The sequence below is a fragment of the Homarus americanus genome, unplaced genomic scaffold (assembly GCF_018991925.1).
Source record: "Homarus americanus isolate GMGI-L3 unplaced genomic scaffold, GMGI_Hamer_2.0 scaffold6317, whole genome shotgun sequence".
NCBI lineage: Eukaryota > Metazoa > Arthropoda > Malacostraca > Decapoda > Nephropidae > Homarus > Homarus americanus.
In genome coordinates this window covers 11,407,245-11,419,370 of record NW_024730668.1, presented here as the reverse complement: position 1 = coordinate 11,419,370, position 12,126 = coordinate 11,407,245, and the positions used below count along the sequence as shown (strand labels likewise).

General features: G+C 37.5%; 1 protein-coding gene across 1 annotated transcript in view; it reads left to right on the top strand.

Moving 5' to 3' along the window:
• LOC121867235 (macrophage mannose receptor 1-like) overlaps positions 1 to 12,126 on the top strand; it is a 259,604-nt gene that overhangs the window by 230,998 nt on the left and 16,480 nt on the right. The window contains exon 16 of the mRNA XM_042367087.1: positions 10,867 to 11,019. Coding sequence (XP_042223021.1) covers positions 10,867 to 11,019 — 153 coding nt within the window. The remainder of the gene's footprint in view (positions 1 to 10,866; positions 11,020 to 12,126) is intronic.

Genomic DNA, 12,126 nt, shown 5'->3' with positions numbered 1-12,126 from the left:
TTTTATTGGTATTTTACAAACAAATTATGGAGAAATAGAACAAAATGCTTGAAAGCATTCTTAGGGAAGTCGGTTTAGGCAACCAATAACTCTTCTGATTTTTTTGTGGGACATCTTTATAAATTATATGTTATATATAACTAGTAATTCACAAGAGGTAACATTAATGATTCTTTACTTGCATTTATTGTTTTACTACTATAAAAGTATAACAGAGAGAGATTGAAATAAGTGAGAGCCTGTTCCAAAAATTATTAACATCAATGTTTATAAAACGAAAATTGACAAATAACACCATTTATAAATAGTGCTGTACCTTATAAGCAACATAAGAAATGTGACAGTGAATTCATAAGCTTCGGCTCATATTATATAAAAAAAATCAAGGAAAGGTAAATTAATCATAATTTACTCTCAGTGAGACTTTTGCTACTGCACCAACGATGACAGATATTTTATTCAGGATTGTATTTGGTTGTTTTGAGAGCTATGCATGCAGTACTAGTTTCATCAGTAAGTCTACTCCTAAAATTAGACTTGACAAAGTTCATCACTGAAAACATTGACTCACATGTGTATCTAGATGCAAATACTGTTAATACAATACTGCCATTGCTAAATTTTTCAGACAGTCAAAAGTTTCAGGAATGGAATTCCAGAGTTTCAGAACCTTATTTACTGCAATTTTCGGCGCTGATCCCGTCACTAACAGATTTCCTTCAATATTTTCTAGTTCAGCTCCTCAGTCGACAAATTTTCGCCTCCAAATTGAGCTGCTTTGTAAATCAATCAATTGTATCTCAAAATTATCCAAATCAATCCACTGCAACATTTCCAAATTTAGTTTGTTTAATGTTACAATGTCTGCACATATAATTAAGTTTGCAGTTTCTTTAAAGGACCCGAACTTAATCAATCTTAAAGAAAATTGTTCAACAGTTGAATTAGTGATACTTGAAAATTGCAATTGTCGACATTACGCTTAAAATCCTTTGTGTTATGACACATAATATCATGTGTTGTGCCACAAATCCACACGTCAGATAATTCTGGAGTAATTTTTTTTACATTTGTCAAAAACAAACGAATTTAATCCAAACAATCAACAAATCGTATAAGGACAGAGCCTCGACTAAGCCAACGAACATTATTGTACAGTACATAAGTAGTCCTTTGTACACCGAATTCACCTCGCTCAGTAAATTCTGAAATTGTCTTTTTTTTTCAAAGCACGCCACAAATAAATTTGACTACCTTGGTTACAATTTTCATCACTTCTTCAACTGCATGCCATTAATAATAATATCTAATAATAATGATTAATAATAATAATTAATAATAATAATAATAATAACAGTAAAAATAGTAATAATAGTAAAAATAATAATTATTATTATAAACCTGTACGACAATTTTACTTTAATAATAATAATAATAATAATAATAATAATAATGATATAATAATTATTATTATTGTTATTATTATTATTATTAAGTAAAATTGACGTACAGGTTCATAATTGGATACGCATGTTTACAAACAATACAGTTTTCCAGTTCAGCATGAATATATACGGTACACGTTCGCCGTGAGTGTATACAGTTTCCTGCGTGCCGAGACTTTCAAGTGTGGGTAAACAGTAAGGCAATTTGATCAAAGTTAGTCGATAAAGCTGTTAAATGCGTATATCCATACACACAGGCGAGGGGTTAATCGAAAGTAACATAGGAGGTCCAGGAATTTGGAAAGCAATCTATTTTGTATTTTGTCACCGCATTTTGACAAGACCTAACCTACTGTATTTCACCCAGTCATCTCCGAGGTTGGGTTGTCTATACCTTCATCGACCTGTTTTGCTATGTCAAGAATAATTTTCTTATTCTCTCATAAAAAAATCCTTTTTAACTGTAACGTGCTTCCTTAAAGCCTGTTCAGAAGCTGCCCTGTTTGGTATATAGTATGGGCAGTGTGTTATGTTTTCTTGGTTAATGATATCGACATCTGCCACCAGGCACTTCATAGTAGCGTAACACAAGAGACAAACTCGGGATACAATTATATGTCTGGTGATCCATCTATCATCTTGGTATGCTCATTTACTCGAGCAGCGTTCGCTGGTTGTGAACGGACTCGGACATTCAACTCCACTTAACTTCATTTATATCAATTCTACCACGTTCATAATGTTGTCTCTGTAAACCCTTCACATGATTTGTAAGGAAATTGTGAAATTCTTGTGGTGCGTCTTCACTTGAGCATTTTAGCCGGAACGAACCAAACGAGCAGAATGCGCCGAACAGAATTCGGCTAGTAAGGACTTGTCTCCGAGCCGAACCGAGCACGCCAAACGTTTTCGGTAGATGGTGCGTGCTCAAAAGGATTTAGTTACTCGTTGGTGCGCAGTCAGGACGGGTGTTCGCGCTTTTCCAGCTATTCGGTGTGTTATGGCTTGTACTACAATAAAGTTAGGAGACATGATTGCTGGGTGAACATTGCACAAATTATGGAATGTTTCCCGGGAGAAGGGAAGAAGGAAATGGAAAGTTTGCTTGCCAGCTTCAGGAAGGAAAGGGGTGTCATTCGAGTAAAGTTTTTCAAATGGCCATGATCCATTTTACTCAACAGGGCCATATTTTTCCGCCCAGAAAATAGTCGCCATAACCACACTCCCCAAGATTTCTTCTTCCCTTTGGCTTTGGGGTAAATAATGAAGAATGCAACTGCTGCCATTGTGAGATCCGTTGTTCAACTGAGGAAAACGGTGGGAATAAGACGAGTACTGTCGAACACGCAGAATACAGAAATTTGAAATTGAAATTGAAATACTTTATTGACAATAAAACTATTACATCAAAAGGACAGGGTAGTATACTACTCCTTTCCTCACCTTAACCATCCCCTTCTGGGGTTTTCGAAAAGTAATAAATGTTAATACATTAATTATTTTTACATCAATGAAATAGTTCATTTTGGCATAAACACTGTACTACATTAAAAGAACAGATAATGTAATCTTATACAAAATTAAATGTCATATCCTTGGAACAAAATTTTTATACTTTGTATGAATTACTATAATTTTCCTTTATTAATCATCATCCAACATACTAGTTTCTTTAAAGAATTGATCTCACTGTTACTGTTTGTGCATCCCTAAGAGGACACAGTTGACAAGGTTGACCCGCACCTCCACTTATCTGCCAGTAATATTTGTATCTCATCTTAGTATTATTATAACAGTATCAACATAAGTTACATTGGTGTTTTGTAAAACATACAAATAATGCTGAAACTCTCGCTACATATGGCAATCACTTCTCTTCTTGCTTTTTCCTATACCTCTCTTTTTCTTTTAATTTACCTCTTTATCGTTCTAATAATTACATTGCTAACAATATCTATACACATCTTTTCTGCAGCTTTTTTGGCCAATTTGTCAGTACATTCCATTTCTTGCATTACTATGACCAGTCGTTTACAGATATTAACGATATGAAAGTGACATGGATTTTTACTCTGCAAAATATATGATTCTTTACATTTCTCTACAGCAACCTGGGGTCCTTCATAATTATATAGTTCAGCCAGCGTGGATGAGGTGTTGTTATTAATTCTTTTACAAACCGTTCCATCTGCATAACACTCATTGATAAAATATTCCCTTATAAAACCACCACATCCCGCTTGACCGCTACTTAATACTGATCTATCACAATACATATGTACAGTGTTTCGCCTGGGAAATCTATTTATTTTCTATAAAAAGACATTTCGAAAATAATTGGGATGCCAATCATCTTTTTTCCCCTCAAGCTATAAATTATCTACTGAAATACATCCTTCCTGCCATGGCCTACACCTTAAATAAGTTGTAATGATATGCAATATTTATCTACTCCATACTCCATCATAATATTATACCATGGCCTTGCATACTTGGAGACATTGCCAAGGTCTGTTCTTTCATTTATGCACATTATTAAACGGGACAACTTATTATCTCCTCTCCTAATGGTCATAAGAGTAGCGGCTACAGCAAGTTCCTTTACTCTATGTTCTATACTTGGTAAATCCCACTCCATTCTCATTATTTCAATTCTAGTGTTCCGTTGACACCCTAAAACAATTCCCATGGCCTCGTTTTGTATTACTTCAAGCTTTTGAATAACTTCCTTACTATATATTATAAGGATGAGAGCTGCATAGTCAATAACTGAACGTATAGTACTGATATAAACCATCCTTAAAATAGGAATACCTGCGCCATTTCCCTTCCATGACAAAAACTCTTAAGGTCTTAAACGTCCTTTACATGCATTCTCCAGGTATTGCATCTCGCGTACTTTACTGTTGGACTTATACCCAATGTGCATCCCAAAGTGTACTCAATGCACCTAAAGCCTCTTGCATGTTTCTTATACCTTTACATTGTAAAAGTATATCATCAGCATATATTATAAATAACCTGTCTCTCTCCAGGAAATTCGTAGCAACGCATTATGTTCATCAATATGTTAAAAAGAGTGGGGCTAAGTACACCTCCCTGTAGTCCCCACCTCCATCTCCCTTTTTTCCTCGTACCAACCCTGAATCCATACTCTAGCCATTCTGTTATTCAAGTAATCCACAATCCATTTCAGCAACTTCCCAGAAACCCTTAAATTAATTAGTTCCTCAAGTCACTTCTTTGTTTGCCCTAAAACAAAGGCCTCTTTTACGTCTACAAAAGTCCTGCATGTAGCCTTGGAGTTATTCAAACACTTTACAACACAGTCTGCAGCACTTCTCCCTTTCACAAATCCATGTAAATTGGGAGCCAAGAGATTTTCCACTTTATACATCAACCTCTTTAATACTATTCTTTCCATCATTTTACTAAAACAAGAGGTCATAGATATTGGACGAAGATCTCCATTGTTCTTTGGTATTGGTACAATTACGGTTTCTTTCCACTTATGAGGGACACAACCTCCATTATAAGACATTAAACAAGTCTAACAGGGGACCTTCTCTAATACCAGCGAGACAGTTAAGGATATCATATGTCATTCCATCATCACCCGGTGTCGTAGACTTTCCCTTTTTAAACCCATATAATAACTCGCCTCTCGTTATAGGAACACAAGTATCATCCTCTAGTGTACACTGACTTTGTACTAACTCACGCCTAAGTCTACTCTTACTTAGTAATGAGGCCTGCACACTCTTGAGGTAATTCGGCAAAACTAGCAGTCCCAGCCCATTTCCGAATAAGTTGACTAGCTCTGCCCTGTGGGTCAGCGTAGTTGTTGTCCTTGCGTCGAACACCTCTCAATTTATTCACTTCCTTCCATATGTCACCCAAGCTCTTGCCTTTAGCGATTCTCCCTAAAAAGTCTGCCCAGTATTTATTCCACGTCTCTTGCTTGATTTTATTATCATTTGGATTTACACCCCCATTCTCTTTGCACCTTTCTAAGGAGTTTACTCCAGCCCTGAACCAATTTGTCATTCACATACATATTACGTTTCCCATGATTTATTTCTCCTTTATGACTACTTACTTGTCGTCAAAACGGAATCAATAATATGTTATAAATCATCATAAAAGCAAACAACATCCTTTGGTTCATAATCTGTATACCAATCCTGTATAGTTGTGATCAGCTCCTGTTTTTTTGTCTTCCGGCAACCAATATCTTTTCCGCTTAATTAACTTCTATATTTTGGTAACATGTATAGTAATTAGTAATGCAAAATGATCACTAAGCAAATCCCGAACTATGTCAGCATTCGCTCTTATTCCACATGTAGTAAAACATACTTCATGATTCCCCAATATTTCAATATCATCAAACTCCTCCAAGAAGTGCTACCATCTCCTTCCATTATTGGTACTCGGGCCCATAATACCCAGGACTTCTGTCTAGTATTAATATCACCAACCAAAACACTAGCAGGGAGAAATGATGCACTGTCTGAGGAAGTTTAAAGAATAGGCCCCCAGTCTCACAGGTATTACACGAAATATGATCATAAATCTACCGGAAAACATCTTAAAAACATCATTGAACATCCATAACGCATGCTTAATAACCGGTTACTTTCCAGACAAACTAAAATATGCTAAAATTATATTTATTCCGGAGGAGGGTAAGGACAATAAGGAAATATTAAACTACTGGCCAATATTTTTATTAGAAATTACAGGGAAAATACTGGATTTTTTTTAAATTCGAGATTTATAATCTTTTTAACAACAGGGAAAAACAAACAATAGACAACATGGATTTATGCCCAATAGAAATACCCTAACTGCAATAGCTACAATAACGGAAATAATGGCAATAGAAAAAAGCAAGAGGAACCAGATCAATATAATTTTATGGGACGTTTCTAAGGCTTTTGATAAAGTTTGGCATTTAGGCTTAAAATATAAAATATTAAAATATAACTCTCAGATTAATTTATAACAAAATATTCAGACCACATCAATAATGAACAGCTACACAAGAATACAGTTGGTTTAAATCAGCCAGAAAGAAAGTAAGTGAACCACCTCCTGCCCCAATATACACATAAAATATTAATAGAGAGAATGAAAGATGAGTGACCTACCAGCTCCACTAAGAACCTGGCAGGCCTCTCCATACAGTGTACCTTTAGACTAACACAATTAACATTTAACTAACACCTTAGCAAAAAAAAAAAGTGACTACCCTCCCAGCCACACAAGGACCTGGGAGGGCTCACTAACTCGATCACAGTAAAAAATATATACAAAAATTTGTAAAAAGTATACTAAGCAGCACTATATAAATAAACCAATACTATTACAAAGGTCTGACGACCCAAGGGAACAAAACAAAAATAAAAGACAATAGAAAAGATGAAGCGATCTGGTTGAGCCCAGATTCTTTCTACTCCTACTGTATTTCAGTTTCACGACTTTTTCTTCAACCCCTAATAATCTTCTTTTACCTCATAACTCCAAACCCAAGCCAACCACTAGCATCATTAAATAGGCACTCAGGCGTGTCATCTATGTCCAAACTTTGAGGATGTACGTACATAGATGTTAACAACACATATAGACCTCCCTTGGACGTAGATTTTAACACAAACTTTCAACCCCATTCTGCTTGTTAGCTATTACCAATTCAATCGGTACATTTTTCCGAACATAAATTAACAGACCTCTTGTATTCTTTATATTATTAGCTGGTAAACAGAAACATTGATAATCACGTAAATTCATCAAATTACCATCCTCTGTGCCCGTCTCTTGTAAGGCTATAACATCCACCTTATACAACAGTACATAAGCATGCACATCTGTGGTCCTAGGACTTAAGCTATTTACATTCCATGAAAGTATAAACTAGGTGTGCTCCATTTTCCCCATTAACAGCAGAAACTAACCTTATTCTCTCACTCACAAACTGTTCCATTACTTCTTTCACTCGAGCTTATACCTTATCATGCAATACTTCGGGTTTGTTTCCCCCACTTGCGGGTTATCTCTTCCATTATGTCCACATTTCCGGTCCCCCATAGCAAAGATGGTTTGTCAGATTTTATTACTGTATTATTTTCAACCTTCTTTCCTTTTAGTTCAACATCCACATTTCTATGTTCCAAAAATGGGCAATTACCTTCTGGTTGTCCTTTACCTTTTTTCTAATCATCTGAATTTTTTGCCTGAGTTGAACTACTACACCATACACATCACCAAACTTGTCAATTACCTTGTCTTCTGGAACAACTTTTGGTGCAGCTCCTGCACCATTTCCTGTTACCTTCAACATGTCACTCTGTTCCATCCTATTCTTCCACACGTTCTCAGTTGAAGGTAGAGTTGTCTCACCTGCAACTCCTCGTCCTCCTTCCTTTTCTAGCTGTTGCACTTTTCCCGTGGTCTGCCACCGTGCACCATGCATCTGTGGTTTCTTATTGCAAATTGAGGAGCCTGCATTATGCACGCCGCCACAATTGCAACAACACGGCACAATGTGTTGCCCAGACTTAAATTTGATTTCCACATTCCACTGAATTATGATTTTTTTTTTGTATAATTTTACTTTCGAACATAGCGCGCCTCAAAGTTATAAACTACTGAAACGTTTAGATCTCCCTATTCTGAGCATTTTGAACCCCGTATATACCTGGCGGAAATGGATAATAGCGACAAATGAATTTAATTGATTTTACGCACTTTTCAGTCTTCGTCTATGTGAGGAGATGTTATCGTTGTGAAAGCGAGCGTGTTTACATCACGCATATGTGACGTTTTCCAGTCGTGACCAATGGTGTATCGATCTCATCACGCGATTTTTTTCGATCATTCAAAATTGAATTTTTTCAAAGGGAGGAGCCAAGGTACTGATTTGAAGGATTTCAATTTCAATGACCAGACTACCAGTGTGACAATAGCTGTGGTAGAAGTTGGATATGAATCGTGCTCCTACGATTATTTTAAGTTATTGCGGCGTTTTACGAGAAAGACGATCAAGCTATCCAATTCCTACGTAATCACGGTGTTCTCCCTACGTCTGTTGAGTGCCCGCACTGTAAATTGCCTTGTAAAATTAGAACGAACAAGCATCAGAGGTTGACGCTGAACCTATTCCTGGTCCTTCCACTTTTAACTAAGGTATTGTACTTTCGGACATGGCTCACCCCAAAGTTTAAAACTACTGAAACTTTTAGATATCATTATTTTGAGTCTTTTGAATCCCATTTATATTAGTTGGAAATGAATAGGATAAGTTAGGCTAGTTTGAGCTAAGCCTACCTGGAGTCCGGGAACAGAGCCCCCTGCTAGGGGTTAGATTAGGTTTGGTTAGGTTAGACGACTCGTTTTCGTGTTCTCCCCCATCCCAAAACCCCAATTTCGCAGGCTTTCCCCGATTAGCGATGGCGGGGGATAAAACCGAGCAATTCCCTCCAAAAATGAAGGTCAGATTCGTTTAAAACACACCAAAATACACTGGAAAAATATATTGATCAACCCCTAGGGACTCGTGTCCTAGAGTAAAAATTTACCGATTTTTTCCACAGTAACGATATTAGGGGCGCTGGTGGTAAAGCGGTACCACTCTTGCCTCGCAAGCAAGATGTCACGGGTTCGATTCCAAGGCAGGCGGAAGTTGTTTGGACACTCTTCCTAGTCCCCTTGGTCACTGTTCACCTAGCAGCAAAGTAGATACCTGCTGTAAATCGAAAGTTGCGTATTCGTATTCAAGGATAGTTGTTGGAGCTTCCAATAACTTGCTTAGACAAACCATTGACTCTTCAGGTTTCTACGCCCTTAACTCATGAGACATAAGGCAAACATGAACTTAGCATGCTTCCCTGTTGGGCTCTGTAAACGCTTCTGCACTTCACCTTACACAAGGATGTAGGAGGGGGGGGGGGAGAGGTTGCCATATGGCCCCACCTGCTGCACTTGTAACACAGAACAGGTTGTTCAATGAACTTTGAAATTCTCCTATATCCTATTCCAGAAATTAATATTTCTTCCGAAACGTCTCCCTTCATCAAGGCTACCACTTGGTTGTTCTTCTCACCTCGGATTTCGTGCGCTTTGCCCATACGAATCGTGTATCGTCAAGTCGAAAATCAAGATTCACTATAACCGGGTGCATGAAGACGATCACCTTGTTGAGTTGTTCTGTGTCCTGAGGCAACGTAATAATCACCTCCTTAAACCCTGTCGTCGTCAAAACCTTTACAGCCTCATCCCCAGCTATAGTCAGATATGAATTATTCCGACCTTCTTAAGCAGGGGTTCAAATTTTTTATGCACCCTTCCCAGTGTAGCAGCCCACAGCAACCGCTCATAGAATGACATCCTTAAATCACTTGGAAAGTTCAACCTCCTCCTACCTGAGCGGTTTCCAGCACCCGGGTTGCTCGGCACATTGGTACTTTCACGATGATCCGTTCGACTAACCTGCTGTGTCTTATTACCAGTTGAATTCTTTCTGCTTTCTTCTGTGTGTGCCGTCCTCTTCTTCCTATCATTCATGCTCTCATCTCTATCACTTCCTTCACTTTTCTTCGCCAACTCTCGTCTCCTCTTCTATTCTTGAGTACTAATCACCTCTTGAAAACAGTCTGTCACCTTCATTGTTGTTGGCCGCGGATCATCTGCATACGAATCGCTATTTGAAAGCCGCAGTTCGTCTTCTAAGCTGTCCAGTAGTGCAATCTGTTCTTCTCTAACCAAAGCCTTCACAAGTTTCTCCCCACCACTTGCCACAGGCATGGTGCAAAGCTTAGGCAGCCAGTGAAAATCAGCAGTGTTGTCGCAGAATACAAGGATGACACGTCCGACCAGTACGGCCATCGTTCAGAGAATGTCGCAGAATACAGAGAGCTTGCTCTCGAACTACTCGTTCGGTTCGCTCATGCGTTGTCCGCTCGTTTGGTTCGTTCGGGCTAAAATGCTCAAGTGAAGACGCACCCTTACAAGACCGCAAAGGCCCCGTCATCACTGTCAAACTTGAATTGGCTTATAAGCTTCTAACAACAACTGTCGATCTTTGTACTCTTACTCAAAATTACAAATCCCTTATCATTACTTTTCGATCATCCTTTATTCATTCTCTTCCAGGAACCCGTGCCCATTACAAAATTGTTTTGTGAATGATTAGCCTTGATAATAACGCGAGATAATATATTTATGGCGACGAGAGCAGATCAGTCTACCATTACTTAACATTCTTCAGGCTAGAAAGTAACAACAGGAACATTACTGAATGGATGAGTTGCCATCAAAAGAACAAGTTTCACTTGAAACTCAAGTATTAATTCAACTCTTTCAAAAATCAAAATACGTTTGTGACCATAACTGCACGTGTAATGTATGTATTGTGTTGCAGATCAGTTGTTGTCGCAACACTTGAGCCAGAACATGATTTGGCTGGGCATGAAGAACGACATCGACGGTAACAGATGGCTGGATGGTACACCTGTTGCTTATTACAACTGGGAAGACGGTGAACCCAATGGATATTACACCGAGGATTGTGTGAGTAAGTGATATGCGAAACTCTATACAAATTTATAACCAAATTTGTATGTTCATACACAAACAATCTGTCATTTACACAAAATATGTGCCTATTTACAGTGAAGAAAAATACCCCCTAATAAATTTAAATAGTGCTCTGTAGTGTTGAAGAGGGATATGGGTAGTATTTGACAGATTTCTGTAAGTTGGCTTTAATGCTAAGCTTTTTTTTAAAAAAAAGAAGTTTTTATGTTAAGCTATGTTGAGGCTGAGATTTCTGTATTAAGTTTTATGAAGGTATAAAGGAGGTAAATGAAACTGAGAAATTTAATTAGTATTCAGTTACAAAGGCTATAATTAAAAAGCAGAAAACGGGAAAGAAGCGCCAAAAGTATGAAGTCAAGGATGGGTAATGGAAATAAAAGAGGACAAAGGGTAGTTGACTTTCGTTATAATAAATTTATTGTTTCAACATCACCTAAACCATCTATTATACAGTAGATATCACCCCAGGTTAATGAAAAGTTTGGAGTCAAAGCAGATTACATATTACTTTTATCATGTCCCAGTATTGAGGTTAGTAAGGCTAAAACTAAAGTTTACGAAAAAGAAAACCATTTGGTAACATGAGATAGGATTTAGGGAAGCTGAAAAGAGAGGCTGGGATAAAATCTGAAATTGAAACTCATATACGGGTATCTATATTATTGTTGGATGAGGGAAATATAATGATACACCTGGAGAGTTGGAAATGAACTATGAGCAGTTCAAGCACTGAACTCAAACTGGTCAATGCTACTACTCAAACTGGCAGGTTAAAATGACCGCATTAATTCAGGTCAGGTCATATCACCAAAATTAGAATGTTAAAAAAAATAACTTTAAATGGTACGATGATTGCTAAGATTCTCAGGCAATAGGGGGTAATTGTGCTCCTACAAGAAAAGAACAGAAAATACCCAAATCTTGAAATAGATAAAAATGGCGTCACATAATGAAAGTACACTTAAAGAGGGAAATATAGGCAAAGCATCTGAAAATTCATAGGCGTGCACACACACACACACACATTACTACTAGTACTACTTTGCTGTCACTCGGAATCGAGTATGAAGATCATCCAATATGA